Below are 17166 nucleotides of genomic sequence, written 5' to 3' on the forward strand. Positions count from 1 at the left end.
CTCCCTAGTTACTCTTTTGTCCTTAACGTATTTGTAGAATCCCTTTGGATTCTCCTTAACCCTATTTGCCAAAGCTATCTCATGTCCCCCATTTGCCCTCCTGATTCTCCTCTTGAGTATACTCCTACTGCCCTTACAGTCTTCTAGGGATTCACTCATTCTCTGCCATCTATACCTGACACATACTTCCTTCTTTATCTTGACCAGAATGTCAATTTCATCGTCATCCAGCATTCCCTCTGCCTACCAGCCTTGCCCTTCACCCTAATAAGAACATACTGTCCCTGACTCTTGTTATCTCATTTTTGAAGGCTTCCCATTTTCCAGCTGTCCCTTTACCTGCAAACATCTGCCTTCAATCAACTTAAGCAGGTTCTTGCCTAATGCCATCAAAATTGGCCTTTCTCCAATTTAGAACTTTAACTTTTAGTTGTGGTCTAATCTTTTCCATCACTATTTTAAAACTGCTAGAATTATGGTCACTGGCCCCAAAGTGCTGCCCCACTGACACCTCAGTCACCTGCCCTGCCGTATTTCCCAAGAGTAGGTCAAGTTTTGAACCTTAGAGGCTGGAAGAACACAGCAAGCCAGCAGCATTTGGAGAAAAGGAGCAGTCAATGTTTCGGGTATAACCCCGCTTCAGAATCCAATAAGGTGATCGTCCCATTTTTATTTCACTGTTCCACCCAAATAACTTCCCTAGATGTATTCCCAGGAATATCCTCCCTAAGTATAGCAGTAATGTTATCCTTAATCAAAACGCCACTCCCCCTTCTCTTTTGCTCCCCTTTCTATCCTTCCTAAAGCATCAATACCCTGGAACATTAAGCTGCCAATCCTGTTCATTCCTGAGTCACATCTCTGTAATTGCTATGATATCCCAGTCCTATGTCTCCAATCGTACCCTGATTTCATCTGCCTTACCTGTTAGCCCTCTTGCGTTGAAATAAATGCAGTTCAATTTAACAGTCCTACCTCGTTCTTTGCTTTGTTCTGACTGTTTGACTTGCTCCCTTTCCCAACTGTATCAGTTTCAGACTGCTGTCTTTCCCCACTATCTCCCTGGGTCTCACCCCCCGCTTACTAGTTTAAATCCTCCCAAGCAGCACTAGCAAATCTCCCCACTAGTATATTAGTCCCCTTCAAATTCAGGTGCAATCCGTCCCCCTTATACAGGTCACTTCTACCCCAGAAGAGACTCCAGTGATCCAAAAATGTGAATCCTTCTCCCCTGCCCCAGCTCCTTGGCCATGTATTCATGTGTAGTATCCTCCTATTCCTAACCTCACTAGCTTGTGGCGCTGGGAGTATTCCAGATATTACTGCCCTTGAGGACTTGCTTTTTAAATTCCTGCCTAACTTCCTATATTCTCTCCTCAGAATCTTGTCCTTATCTCTTCCTGTGTTGTTAGTTCCAACATGTACTACAACCTCCTGCTGGTCCCTCTTCCCCCTTGAGAATGTTCTGCACCCTTTCCAAGATATCCTTGATGCTGGCACCAGGGAGGCAACATACCATTCTGATTTCTCACTTTCACCTGCAGAAACGTCTGTCTGTGCCTCCAACTAGAGAGTCCCCTGCCACAATCGATCGCTTAGAACCTGGCCTACCCCTTGTTGCATTAGAGCCAGTCCTGGTACCAGAAACCTGGCTATCAGTGCTACATCCCCCTGTGAGTCCATCACCCCTTACATTTTCCAAAGCAGCATTCTTGTTTGAGATTAGGATCATCACAGGAGACTCCTGCATTACCTGCCTACCTCTCCTACCTTTCCTGGAGGTCACCCATCTACCCGATCGTGTTTTCAGTTATCTCCCTCCCTGCAACTGCCATCCATCACACCCCCTGGCTCCTGTAAATTCCTCATTGCCTTAAGTGCTGCTCTAACCGATCCATGTGATCCAACAGGAAAAGTGTATCACTCTATTAAAGGCCATCTTTGCACCTTAACAATCTACTGATGCAGAAAATAGCACAGTCTTACTGTTCTAAAAACACTGCTCCAGGCTAACTTATTGTCTGTTTTATATTTTAAAGTTTAATCAACAGACAGATTTCAATTAAAACATACAATCAAAAAGAACCCCATTTAATCACTAATGTAGATTTACAAAAAACTAGCCACTTAGCTGCTCCCTTGCTGTGATCTCCCCACACAGGTTTCTCCAAGGTCAGCTGTGAATTTTGCTATTTATTTTTCTTAGACAAACTCTGATGTCTTGAAATCAAACAGCAGAGGCGGTTAAGTGTGAAGGTTCACTGCTGGGACAGACAGCAGTGTACGTTTCTTTCTTCGTTGATTCACTTCCCACCATGTGGTCGCTGCCTTTGTCTCCCTTCCATCTTTTTTAAAGTGCAGCTGTTTGATCGTTTTTCCCAAAGTTCCAAAACATTGCAACAGCTTATATAACAGTAATTACTGCTCCTAGAATTCAAGGAAATCAGCTCCACCACTGAAAATACCTCAAAAAGGAGCAGCTCTTACAGCCACACGTTTTTCGAATCTTTTTGCTGTTTTTGATAAGATCTTTCCTAATTGTTATAACATATTGTATAAAGGTCTTGGTTTCTTTCATTTCATTTTGTAAATTTACTTGTGAAGTACATTAGTAGCCACTTGTGAATAGGTTCAGTGACTGACCATCACAGTAACCAAAATGCGAAAATAAAGCTTAGGGTCAAGGCAGGTTGTACTCCTGGGATCTGAATGGCCATGTATTTCTATCAGCTGGGATTGTAATAAGTAATATTATGTTTCCTTTTATTAGTATTGACATTTTAATCTCATATTTCAAGCCAGATTCTGAGAATATATAATAAAATGACAAGAAATAGGAACAGGTGTAGACCATTTGGCCCCTTGAGCCTGATTTGCCAACCAATAGGATCATGACCAATCTCATATCCGTAGCCTTGCATCACTCCAAGATAAAGTAACTTTGGAAGCTTTCAGAATATAAAACTAAAACAAGGAACCAGAAAATACAAAGACATAGCTACAACTGCTATAAATTACTTTAAAAAACTGAAATTCTGCTCATGTAAGGCAATTTCGTGATTGCTATTCTGCATGATGAAGGGTTAACATACAAGAGTGAAAATATGGAAAACTTTCCAAACAACAAGTGAGCCAACCAGTATGTAATAATTCCAATTAGTCATTCCATCATTCATAAAAACTCAGGTGTTTTTGTTTTGTCTGACCTCCTATAGGGTTTGAGAAATGACTTGAAAGCTGCTATGGATAAGATAGACCAGCAGTACTTAAATGAAATTGTCGCTGGTCAGGAACATGGTGAAGAGGAAGGACAGAATGACCTGAAAGTTCATGAAGAAAATACAACAATTGAGGAGCTGGAGGTAAGAATCAAGCTTTGTGAACTCGTTCCTTAAGGTAATTCAGAGGTTGGATGAACCAAAGCTTTAAAATGTTCTACTTCATTCAGCTTTAGGATACTGAGGTCTTAATTATTTCCAGAGATCTTGCCTTTTATTCTTCACATCTGCGTCATGGAGTGTAGTCTTGATTGTATGAAAATTGGTGTTATATTTTACTGATGCCTGAGCAACCTTCTGGAAGTTTTCTTCCATCCCTCACTTCCATTGTTCAAAATTGATTGATGCTACAGAAACAACATCTGATGGTTCTGATAGATTCTTATTGACTTTCAGGTCTAGCTAGGTAGTTGTTTTAACTTTAATCCTGTTGGTAAACATTTCTACACACAAACTGGTGGTTTTTGGAACTCTTCCATAAATGGCAGTGGATGCTGGATCAGTTAATTTTAAATCTGAGATAGATAAATGTTTGTTAAGCAAAGATATTAAGGGATATGACCAAAGGCAGGTATATGGAGTTAGGCCACAGATTTGCCTGGGTCTCATTGAATTGTGGTACAGACTCGAGAAGCTGATTGGCCCATCCTGTTGCTATGTTCCCTTATTTCTTCAAAAATGCATAATCTCAGTTAGCCTTCTACACATCTTGAGTAATAGTAATAACACCATTTGGACCTGGTCATTGTACATAGCATATCACCTTGAATAATGATGATTATTTCTGAATTCTTCCAATTCTCATTGATAGTTGCCATCAAGTTCTGCATTTTGCGCAATCTAACATTTCCAGCTCATTCTTTATGTTTTTTTGGAGGTAACTGCTATTTAATAATCTTGCTTGTTTTTGAACTATTAACTGGTAACTGTGTTTTGGAAGTTAAGTTGCCTTTTCTGAAACAAAATTTCTCGCCAATGTTTTGATTCAAAGCAGGTAAGAACTTATTGTTGGGTGATCTCATGCTTTAGTAGTTTGAAATTATCATTTATATTCAATAATATGAAAAGTCTCTGACAAACCTGCATTTGGGAAAGATACACACAGTATCATGTAAGTTTCTAAAGCTGTTGAAAAGAATGAAAGAAACTACCTGAAGATGACTGAAGGAGCTTTAAAAATGCTGATTTCAAAAGAGCGCAAACATGTTGAAAGTATAAAACAGAATGAAAGACAACCAGAAATACTGAAAGTCTGAGTTCAAGAAATTTATAGCGACTCGATCACATCTTACAGAGAAGGATTTGAATGAAATGCTTCATATTCTGATATAAATATTGAATCTTTTTCAGAACCTGACTGACCTATAGTTTTCTAGTGTTTTCTTTCCTTCTAGATTTCTGTACCAATAATATATTTTACAGTATATCATGATAGACATTGAAAGAAATAGCATTAGGACAAATGATTGCAAATGAAGGGTGACGACATATGCGAGAGGATATGCTGCAAAAAGTGATGTGAACATACTGACTGAGATAGTTGGAGGGTCTGAAGTGCTATGTCAGGGATATCACAGCAGAGGGAGACTTGGTAATATTGGTCTGAGAAAGCATTGCTTCTTTCAGTGCCATAAACCTGCTGAGCAACCAGCAAATCAAACTTTTCCCACTTTTGATTCTACACTGCTTGTGGCAAATAACCCATGAGTACTGAAGGCTGCACGTCTTCATTTCCTGAGGTGGTAGGTTGTCTTCTTTGGAAGATATCAGCTGGCCAATGTGCTAGTGAGACAGCAAATAAACTCTGACCAAGAAACTGAATCTTCAAATTCAGTAGAAGATAAACCTATCATTGGCAGCCTGAGAGACTCTTGCATAATGCTGCTCAATCTAGGTCCAGAGCCAGCATTTGCAAAAGTGTTCATTTGTACAGCATATCTGCACTAACATACTCAATGTGAATTGCAGTCTTTTTAATTTTCCCTCTTGCAACAGCTGTATAATGTCACATGACTACCAAACTAAAAGGCATTAGCCAATTTTTTTTAATAAAGCAATGTACTTTTTATAATGTCACAACAGCTACAAATAAGTTGTTTCTTCATATTAACTGCTGTTAATTGGTTAATTCACAATGCTTCCACAAATTTCAACTGATAGTTCATCTGTTTTGTTACAGGCCTTGGGTGAGTCTTTGGGCCAGGGTGATGACTGTAAAGACATGGATACCATAACCAAAGTCCTAAGGGTAAGACAACAAATGCTAACAATATTTTTAGAGCACTTATTTCTGACAGTGAATTATGTCTATTTAATGAGTTGGTCCAGAGAGTGAACCAACCATGTCTGACATGATGAAACTATGCTTGTTCTGGTGGCTATAATTTCATTCCTAATAGAAGTGAGCCTAACGCACAAGACTGCTCATAATTCAGCAATAATTGGCTCAAAATTGACAGTCCCACCAGGGGAGACCACACAAAAGCTGGGTTGGAAAACAGCCACTTCCAATGTATTGAGTTGAAGTCGTTCTTTAGAGGCACATACTGAGGACAAATTAGAGGAGATTTAATCTGTATCTAGCATTCTGTACCTGAAGTAGACTGCTTGATGCTATCAGTCAACATTTGAAGTGGAATATGGTGTTTTCTTGGGCAATAAAGTTCCTTTCCTTGATGAACATGAATTTATTAAAAATTGTTCTTGCCCATCAAGAACCCCAATGTATTGATTCTGAAGAATTTTAGGTAGCTTACAATGTGAAATTTCCAGTGTGCATGCTTCCCCCAAAATAAAACCACTGACCACACTGTAATCTTCCTTGGAAACCTGAAATCTTAAAGCCAAACACTTGCCTGAGGTGGTACATTATCAGCTGTTCATCTGTCCTAGTGTAAACATGTACTTGATAGCCATGGTCAGGCTTTGTGTATTGCGACCAGGAGAGAAAACGGTTAACTTTAACAGATGATTAATATATCATTTACTATCTGCATTACTCCTCGGTTTATAAAGTCCTCTGTTGATAATACCAGTGTATTTTTCCAATCAACCTGCTCCAAGGTAATATTACACAGCTTTGGAAGAGGTGGGCTTGAACCCAAGTCTCCTGGTCCAGAGGTAGGGACACTACTGCCACACCACACGAGGGCCAACGATGTTGTCAGCCTGTTTTTCTAATCAACTTGTTCAGAGCTGTTATTACACACCGGTGCGTAGGGACAATACCACTGTGCCACAAGAGGGTCCTCTCCTAGAGAGAGACCCTGTTTAAGCAGTGACACTCATGGAGGAATGAAGACCGGGGCTTCCCCTTGGAAAGCATGGTTCCATTATAAAGGCACCCAATGTGGAGCTTGAACCCGTGACCATGAAATTAAGAAGCTCGTGCTCTCCCAACTGAGCTAGCCAGCTATATGTCGTAAGGGTATATTTCATGATTTGATGCAGCTGTCAGTCTTAATAGGACTAATTGTCACTGAGATTGCCTGTTAGGCTTTTTGAACAAAAGCTCATACAGAATAGTTAGACTTTTTGATCCAATGATCTCCCCCCTTCACTGTGCTGGCAATCCCAAGTAATCATTAACATCTCCAGACAACACAGTAATCTGCATTAACTGTTTTTAATATCTGGATGAATTTTTCAGCTGCTTATATGTTTCAGATCTACCTTATATAAACCTTTCCTGTTTTACAAAGTTGGCACTAACTATGAGCAGTCTAAGCAGCATGTGTTCATGAATGTGACTGCAGTGCGTATTGCTCAACAATATAATCTAGGAGTGTAAATGTAGTACCCATTGGTGGTTGGTACTTTAATATTCTATTTCACTCGTGCTTTCACAAGGACTTTTCCAGTCTTTTCAAAAACAGATGGGCAAAAGCTTTAGTGGGATGAGGCTAAATGCAAATCTTTAAGCTGCTTTATTTTACAGACAGCAGGTGGACATATAGAATAACAATTCTCATCAGATTTCACATTATCCAAGTACAGAACCTTACAGAAAAGTTAGAAATACTCTGCAGTAGTCCCTATGAGGAAGCTTGCTTGATTTTGCTGATCAATCTCGGCTGACTCTAGAGTTGAAATGAATATGAATCAGTATCCCTTTGCCAAACAGAGAATGCCTCCTGGACCTAACCAGCTGAATTACTTGATTTTGGTGGCGCCATCTTTTCTGCAAAACCTCCAACTTTGGAAACTGGCAGCCTCCATCTTATCGCCATGCCTCTGGCTAAGGCCTGCCCCTATTAAACCTGATAGCTGTACCAGGAGAGCCAACTTATTTCTTTTTGTTTTTGTCGCATTCACTGGAATTTGGAGGATTTTCCATCTGACTTGTCCCCATTAGGGATTCAGTCATTAGTTCTTTAAACAACCCATTACCCTGGGATAAGCTCTCAGCAGGTACATTTCATTCAGTTCCTTTTTAATAGTTTTAGACATTTCTAATCAACTTAGAGTCATAGAGCTGTACAGCATGGAAACAGACCCTTTGGTCCAATTTGTCCATGTTGACCAAATATCCTAAATTAATCCAGTCCCATTTGCCAGTATTTGGTCCTTATCCCTCTAAATCCTACCTATTCATATACCCATCCAGATGCTTTTTAAATGTTTTAATTGTACCAGCCTCCACCATTTCCTCTGGCAGCTCAATCCATACACACCACTCTCTGCCTGAAACAAGTTGTCCCTTACGTCCCTTTTAAATCTTTCCTGTCTCAACTTAAACCAATTCCCTTTAGTTCTGGATTCCCCCACCCCGAGGAAAAGAGCTTGGCATTTCGCCCTATCCATGCCCCTCATGATTTTATAAACTTCTATAAGGTCACCCCTCAGCCTCTGATGTTGCAAGGAAAATAGCCCCAGCCTATTCAGCCTCTCCATACAGCTCAAACCCTCGAACCCTGGCAACTCCTTGTAAATCTTTTCTGAACTCTTCAAATTTCACAATAATGTTCCTATAGCAGGGAGACTCAAATTGAACGCAATACTCCAAAAGTGGTCTACTCAATGTCCTGTACAACTGCAACATGACCTCCCAACTCCTATACTCAATGCACTGACCAATAAAGGCAAGCATACCAAACGCTGCCTTCACTATTCTGTCTGCCAGTGACTTTATTTTCATGGAACTATGAACCAGCACTCCAAGGTCTCTTTGTTCAGCAACACTCTCCAGAACTTTACCATTAACTGTATAAGTCCTGCCCTGATTTGGCTTTCCAAAATGCAGTATATCACATTTGTCTAAATTAAACTCCATCTGCTACTTCTCGGTCCATCGGCCCATATGATCAAGGACCCATTGTACTCTGAGATAACCTTGTTCACTGTCCACTACACCACCACTTTTGGTGTCTTCTGCTAACTTAATAACCATACCTCCAATGTTCAGATCCAAGTAATTTATATAACATAACATGTTCAGAAATATTATGACACACCTCTGGAGCAGTTGATACTTGAACCTGGACCTCCCCACTATTTACTTTAAAGCTATTTTAAATGAGTTAATGAATTCCCTGACCATTATGAGGGGGAAAGTTTGCATTTAGAGTCAGTCATGCAGCACGGAAACAGATCCTTCGATCTATCTGACCAAGTTTCCCAACTAAACTAGTCCCACTTGCCTGCGTTTGGCCCATATCCTCTAAACCTTTCCCATTCGTGTACCTGTCCAAATATATTTTAAATGTTGTAACTCTACCTGCATCCACCACTTATTGTGACAGTTCATTCCACAAAAGAACCATCCTCTGTGTGGAAAAAGTTGCCCCTCGGGTGCTTTTTAAATTTTTCTCCTCTCACCTTAAAATTATGCTGTTTAGTTTTGAACTCCCCTGCCCTAAGGAAAAGACCTTTGTTATTCACCTTATCTATGCCCCTCATGATTTTATAAACCTCAGTAAGGTCACCCCTCAACCTCCTATGCTGTACTGAAGAAAGTCCCAGCCTATCCAGCCTCTCCTTTTAACTCAAATGCTCCAGTTCCAGTTATGTCCTTGCAAATCTTTTCTGCACCTCTCCAATTTAATAATATCTTTCCTAAAGCAGGGTGACCAGAAGAGTGCACTCTTCTGCTTCAGTGGCCTCACCAACCTCCTATACAACCTCAACATTATGTCCCTACTGCTGAACTCAACGCTCTGAGCAATGAAGGCGATTTTTCTGATGAAGGGTCTAGGCCCGAAACGTCAGCCTTTCTGCTCCTATGATGCTGCTTGGCCTGCTGTGTTCATCCAGCTCTGCACCTCGTTGTCTCGGATTCTCCAGCATCTGCAGTTCCTACTATCTCTGATTCAATCATGCCAAATACCTTATTTATCACTCATGGCCACCAGCTTCTCAAAATACTTTACAGCCCATAAAGTGTTTTGAAGTGGAGTCTTTTTTGAAATGTAGGAAATGCATTAACCAACTTGCGCACGGGAAGCAGTCTCCAACGACTCTGTTGTAGGAGTAGCTTGTATTTTTCTATCACTCTGCACATTTGCTTTGTCTTAAATAATAACTCATTGCAAAAATGACTACGTTGCTAAATATCTCTACATTACTGTCATGGGGAAGAAAAATAAAAAATCTCATTATGACTGTCTCCAGTACTTGTCAGCTGTTCCATCTCCTCTAAAGGTCCAGTCAACAGAGTAGCAAGTAAAGTTGAACAATTTACGTATAAACAAGCCAATTCCAACAAGTAGTAATAATTTTAAAACAAACATCAGCTGTCTGAAAGCATTATGAAGAAATATAGTGGAAATTTGATATAACCTGGATCAAAAAAACCCAAATTAGTTGGACTGCAAGGATCTCATGGCTCCCAATGCCCACCACTGCCCTCACTACTACTCCTTCATCTTGACTAGCCCACTCTGTCCCCTGTCTCGGCCCTTGCTTCTCCTTTGGACTGACTTGACCGACAGATCAACTCAGTCTCCCCACCCCACTCCCCACAAAAAGGCCTGACTCTCCCTTTAGCACACTTCCCTTGTGTCTTTCTGATCCTGTACAGGATCACTTGCCAGCAGTTCAATTATAACGCAATATGATTTTTTTGACTCAACGTATCTGAAAGCACACTTTGTATTAAAGAATATTGGTAAATTGTATGGGATCAGGATTAAAATGTAACTTTGCCAATCCATGTTCTGTTAAAACAAAGATTAAGTGGGCTCAGTGAGCTAGCCTAGATACTAATTTCCAGTAAAGGAAAACAATTTGGTGTATAAGTCATGTCAATGTGAAGAAACAGTATACATGTGTAACTGTGTCTTGTAGGCTTTATGGAATACAATCATAAAATGAAAACAGAATTGAAGATTGTACATTCATAATCTTTTGTCATTTACTAATGAAAATCTCTGAAATGCATTTGGATTGTTTTGAGTCTCTATTCAGAGGTAAAACAAAGATTTTTAAACAAACCTCTAAAAGCTTTTTGCAGCATCCAAGAAAATTTGTTCTGCCTATGTCAGTGTGTGCCATGAAGTAGAAACAATCCTCAATCCAGAAAGACAGTATTTTGATCTCCTGATCTTTTAAGAATAGAGCCTGACTTGTGAAATCTGATGCTATTGCACTTCCCCTGACCTGCTATTTGTCTGTGTTTCCTAATACTTGACAAAAAAGTAGTCTTTTCTTCTATAATATAAAACAGAACTGCAGATGCTGAAGACCTGAAACAAACAAAAACTGAAATTGCTAAAGAAATTCAGCAGGTCTGACAGCATATGTGGAGAGAAACCATAGTTAATGTTTCAACTCCTGTGACCCTTCAGAACAATTCTGAATTTTTTTTCCTTATCAGAAGGTCATGTGTCTTTGGAAGTCTCTTCCTCAAAAAGCACAGAAGCAGAGCCTTTGAATGTCTTTAAAACACAGGTAGATAGGTTCTTGAAAAGAAAAGGAATGAAAGGTTATTGAATGCAGGTGGAAATAAGGAGTAATTAGAACAGCCATGATCTTAATGGTGGAGCACATTCAAGGGGTTGAGTGGCCTAACCTTGCATTAATAACCTAATTTGTGTTTTCTTCATAGGGTTCTCTAATATATTTTTATGATTTGTATTCTGTAGTTTCTTCTTGATGTTTGGGCAAAAGACCTGAATGCCAGGGAGGATTATTTAAAGTGCAGTGTTCAGGGTAAACTTGCTGGAGCCACCCACAAGCAGACTGAATCTTACTTGAAACCTCTCTTCAGGAAACTTCGGAAGAAGGTAAAAATTTTGAAATTGCTAGAGTCACTTCTGCTTTTTTTTTAACTTGAGTTTTCTGCCAGCTAGGTATCCTCTGATTGGTGCACAGGAAAGGAAAGACTTGTACTGAAATTGTTTGGAATGAACTAGTTCAGCTTTCCAGCAGGAAATTAATCTTTTAAATTCCATGGAGGCAGTTCAAAGGAGATTTACTAGATTGCTACCTGGAATGACCATTGTTGTATAATGAAATAAGATTGGACAGGCTGGACTTTTTTCCACTGGAGTTCAGAAGTGCAAAAGGTGTCTGGACCAAAGTGTATAAGATCCTGAAAGGTCTTGACAAGGTGGATGTGGGAAGGATGTTTACTCTTGAGTGAGTCCAGAGCTCAGGGACACTAGTTTAAAATTAGGATTACCCTTTTAGGACAGATATGAGGAATTTTTTTTCTGTCTGAGGGTCAGGTAAGTTTGGAACTCTGCCTGAGCAGGTGCTGGAGGTGGGATTGTTGAATATTTTGAAAGTGGAAGTAGTTAGATTTTAATTAGGTAGGGGAATCACGAGTTATCGGGGAGAGATGGGAACATGAAATTTGTGACACAAACAAATCAGTTGTGATCTTACTGAATGGCAGAGCACGCTGAAGTGGCCAAATGGCCTACTTTTGCTCCTAATTCATTTCTTCGTAAATACCCCCAACTGTCAAGATTTGAATGTTTTTAACTTAAAGCCTGTGGCCATAACAGAGTTTGACTATGAAATCTGTAAAATACTTTTTATCTGCAATTACTGTTGTGTCATTTTTCATGAACTATTTGATTGTCACAGTTTGATTGGTAGTATAAGACTTGAATAAATGCTGCATTAGTTTATTATAGTTTGTCTAAATACAAGTTTAAATGAGTATTTATTCTACTTTCTCCCAGACCCTGTCCCAGGACATCAAAGAATCCATAACCGATATCATCAAATTCATGTTACAAAGGGAATACGTTAAGGTAAATACTGTTACTAAACGCACATCTTCATACTGCAGTCCTTAGCATGTAGGAACAACCACAATGCTGTTGATGTGGGAATTCCAAGGTTTTGAACATGTGGTGGTGAAAGAAGTATGATGTATGGCTTAACAACTTTCTGGTGCTTGCATGTTAAGCTAACCAGCCTATAGTTACCTGTTTTGGTCTCTCTTTTTGAATAAGGGTTTAAATGAGCAGCTTTCCAATCCTTCAGGACTGTTCCAGAATCTAAAGATTCTTGGAGGATTACTACCAGTGAATCCACTATCTCTATATCTACTTCCTTTAGTAAGAGGCTATCTGGATAGAGCTTGGAAATAAAGAAAAACGCAGTGATCACTTTGCTGGGATTTTACTGCAGGCCTCCAATAGTCAGAGGGAGATGGAGGAGCAGATGTGTAGGCAAGTCACAGAAGGGTGTGAGGGGAATAGGATTATTGTAGTAGGGGATTTCAACTTTGCTAATATTAACTAATATTAACAGCCTTAGTGTCAAAGGATTAGAGGGAGTGGAATTATTAAAATGTGCAGCCAGTACGTAGATATTCCTACTAGAGGTGGAGCCGTGCTACACCCAATCTGAAGAAATGAAGAAGGTCAAGTTTCAATAGGAGAGCATTTTGGGGTTAGTGACCATCAGTCTAAGTTTCAAATTCCTCATGGAAATGGATAAAGATAGTGCAGAAGTTAAGGAGTCTAACTGGGGGAAGGCCGAATTCAATATCATTAGACCGGTTCAGGCAAACACATACTGGGAGTAGCTACTCATATGTAAGTCTACATTTGGAAAGTGGGAGTATTTTAAAAGAAGTTTAGCGAGTTCAGCGCCATTGTGTTCCTTAAGAATGAAGGGCAAGTCCAGACAATCCTGGATGTCAAGGAATATTGAGAGTTTGACAAAGAAAAAGAAGGACCCTGATGTGAGTTACAGAGCATTAAAAACAGGGATGGTCCTTTGATAGTGAAGGGAATGTAGAGTGTGGGACTCAGTAAATTAAGGGGCAAAAGGTGGTGAGTAGATACGCAGTAACTATCACGAGAAATAAGTACAAGGGAGATTAATTGGACTAAAGGCCGACAAGTCCCTCGATCTGATACATTGCATCCTTGGATACTAGAGTCATACAACACAATCGTTCAACTTAGTAAGTGCATCAGGAAGATGGGCTGTAATATTGTCAGCCCACCACTACTCTGGAAAGAACAAAAGTCTCTGTGACTTTAATATCTGAGCTCCTTTGTGTCACTCCTCATATCACCCACACTGGGGAAAGCCATGATCATCATGACAGGATAAGCTGGTAGTCGAGGACAAATCTCTATAAAAGATCAACCTTGCTTGTCCCCTTCAGTGAGATGTATTCAACATAGCCGGTACTCATGCAGTATGACATACTGGAGCTTGTTATTTGGGAAGCTACAGAGAAGTTTCAAAGCCATCAAGTCTAATAGATTTAACAGTATCTATTCTCTGCAGCCTTTGTGATGTTGAGCTATTGTCTTTCTACAGGATCCTTACGTTATATTCTATGAAGTTTAGTAAGGGAAATTACAGAAGATACCAGCATGCAGCTGAACATAGTTTTATCAATTCAGAAATATTGATAATATACCAGCTATCAAGTTTAATTTTATGGAAAAAGCTGTTCCAGGCAGTGTTATGATCTGGAAGTCTGTGTCTTCAACACATAAGATGCTCAGAACTAATTGTTACTGTTGAATCAGAGTTCAAGCAATAGCACTTTGCATCGCTTGGCCATTTAACCGACCTGAGAGCTTTTGTTCAATTTAGTTGATGAAGTTAATGAACAGTTAACTGGACCATTTTTGTGTTATCAGTAAGTATAGATTTTTTATGAAGCATTTGTCGTCTTCGCAGGCAAATGATGCTTACCTTCAGATGGCCATTGGCAATGCTCCATGGCCTATTGGAGTTACCATGGTTGGTATCCATGCCCGTACAGGTCGTGAAAAAATCTTTTCCAAACACGTGGCACATGTATTGAATGATGAAACACAGCGGAAATACATCCAGGTTTGTCTTTTTAATCCTAAATGAAAGGTACTTTAATCTTTAGGCTTTTATTATACTTTTTTTAACTTATTCTTCTTCCCACATTTGTTCTTGTGTAAGTGGTCTTAGGGAAGGTGCAACATCCCCTGGGTGCACAAATCTGGCTGACACCAGCAAAGGAAAATCAGCTCTTGTATATTCACTGACTTGCACTGGTACAAGAGATCAGCAATCTAATATGTGTTGCCTCTAATGACACTCCAAAATATTGTACGGTATTATAGATGTAAAACACACTTTTTCAAAAGAAAGGGGCAGTTATTTCATGATTGTGGTTTCTTGACCCTAGCTAGAAATTTACAATTGGTTCAGTTACTTTCTGATTAGCCTCAGCCGTTTATAGGCAGCCACAATTATCCTGATTTAGCTATGGAGAGCATTCAGCAGTGACCTTGGAGAAACATGCCTGGTTAACTCATTAACTGCACTCCTTGGGCTTAACCTTGTGAGCAACAGCGTCAGAGATCAGCTAATCTTTAAAGAAACAGAGAAACTATGAAAACAATGATAAGAAACAAATCTAATATTTCACATAGCATTTGACAAGCTATGATGAAATTAAGTGGGAAGCAACATAGAACATTTAGCTTAATTCTGAGGTATTCAGTTTAATTATAAACAGCTTGTGCAAAGTAGAAACACATTGTTAAAAACAATTGCTTAGCAATTACAGGTACAATGAGTCTATTGAAAGACCTTTTTGCAGATTGTTGAGGGGGCACCAGTTTCTGGTTTTCATGTTTGAAATGAACGTTTGGCTGGTACCTAAAACTGAACCTGTATTTGAGCATTGAATCTCCCCGATACTATTCAAAAACATTTACTGTTAAGTACGGTTAGTACATTGGGCATTATACATTGGAATGTGAATTACCTAATGAAGATGTACGTGTTGGCTTTAAAATTGTAAAACCTCTCCAAATTCCTGTTTGAGAATTAAACTGTTTTGATTCAAGAAAATGCTTAGCCCTTCGGATTGCATTCATTCGCCAAAAACCATCGCCTCAACTTACTTTTCCTCATTGCTGTTCTTCTAGGGCTTGAAAAGGTTGATGACCATCTGCCAAAAGCATTTTCCAACAGATCCATCAAAGTGTGTGGAGTACAATGCTCTTTAACTAGCTAGCTTTTGAATGGAACATTTTCTATATTATTACTGGATTGAACGGTTAAGAGTCAGGCCTATCGGGAGCTTCAAAGAAGAATTTGTGGGGACTGTGCAAGTATTTCGAACATCAATGAAATGTTCTTCAGAAAAGCACAAGCATTAAAGCTGCATGACCCCACAGTTGTGTTTGCTTAGTATTAAGTAACTTATAAGCATCTGCATCCAATTGTTTTTAATTACCCTTCTGGTAATTCAAACCCATTTTTTGATAATTAAGTCTTGTGAATAGAAATATGCTCAGTCTTTGGGAAAATACTTTGAATTCAAGATTGTATTCACACAATACTTTTAAATAAAATGTAGGCTTATTGAATATTTTCTGTCATTGCTTTGGTGGTTTTGTCTGAATCATCTGTAAATTATTGTAACCTGAGTTCTGAACTCAATGTAATTTCAGCCATTCTTACTGGCCATTAATTCATGAGAATTACATTGTATGTTTTGCCCAGGTACTTGTCATTTTCGTGAGATCAACAAATAATTGCATTTTCTTTAGCAGTTGAAGACACTATTGACCTACATTTGTTGTGCATCACTAATTGTGAACTGCTCCATGTTACATCCAAATGCATTTGAGGCAGACTGCCCATCCTAAATGTGAATTGGTATTTTGGACATTCTTCAAGCTGCTGTTATACCAAATCATCTTGCTGTGTGTTATCATGTCATGCTTTTGTTCCTTCCATCACTTTAGGCTGCAGAGTTTAAATTGTTTTCGTTTTGTAAAAATACTGTGTAAATGCTTCTGTGTTCATGCTGTCTCATCTTGGTTGTAACTTAACAACTGAAACCTGATGCTGTAAATAAGGACTTTCTCTTGGATATCTATTTTTGATATCTCATGAGTACTGTATATACCTGAAATGGTTAAGCTTGCAATAAATGCTCCTTTTAAATTTTCATGGGTTTTACATCACTTTCAGGCATAGTGGAGTAGTCAACAGGCCTGTCATAATTTAACACTTGAGCAACTGTTTTCATATATTTCTCTTCCCTCTGTCCATTTTTAGTTTTGGAGGATGTGCCTGGCATTTATTCAGAATCTTGTTTAATAACAAAGTTAACGGTGGGTATGCTATTGTGTGTGTTGGAACATCCAGGGTACACCACCTCTCTTTAAAAAAAACGTTCTACACAGTTTGCACAAGACCCGGAAGTGCCAGTCTAGAATCTGCTGCAAAATGTGACAGAGTAGCAGCAAATGGCTAACTACCTTTTCTACTGTCTTGGATTGTTGGATATACTGAACAAGCATCTGTTTTGCAATGAAACTACAGCCAAAATTAATAAACCAAGCATATTTTGTGCCAAGAACTTTTGACTCACTGAATGTTGTGTATAGGTAAAATTTTAATTGGAGTCAGTCACACAGCTTGAAAACAGATTGTTTGGTCCAACTAGTGGACACCAAACTAAACCAATCCC

General features: G+C 39.2%; 1 protein-coding gene across 2 annotated transcripts in view; it reads left to right on the forward strand.

Annotated features, from left to right (window-relative positions):
• prpf18 (PRP18 pre-mRNA processing factor 18 homolog (yeast)) overlaps positions 1-16641 on the forward strand; it is a 289626-nt gene extending 272985 nt beyond the window's left edge. For both annotated transcript variants that reach the window (XM_048610415.1, XM_048610416.1), the window contains 6 exons: positions 3216-3362; positions 5458-5526; positions 11360-11500; positions 12407-12478; positions 14379-14534; positions 15611-16641. In XM_048610415.1, the coding sequence (XP_048466372.1) occupies positions 3216-3362; positions 5458-5526; positions 11360-11500; positions 12407-12478; positions 14379-14534; positions 15611-15691 (666 nt within the window). In that variant the 3' untranslated portion in view covers positions 15692-16641. The remainder of the gene's footprint in view (positions 1-3215; positions 3363-5457; positions 5527-11359; positions 11501-12406; positions 12479-14378; positions 14535-15610) is intronic.
• Positions 16642-17166: the final 525 nt, after the last annotated feature.

This window comes from Rhincodon typus, chromosome 22, assembly GCF_021869965.1.
Source record: "Rhincodon typus isolate 14 chromosome 22, sRhiTyp1.1, whole genome shotgun sequence".
In the NCBI taxonomy this organism is placed as follows: Eukaryota; Metazoa; Chordata; class Chondrichthyes; order Orectolobiformes; family Rhincodontidae; genus Rhincodon; species Rhincodon typus.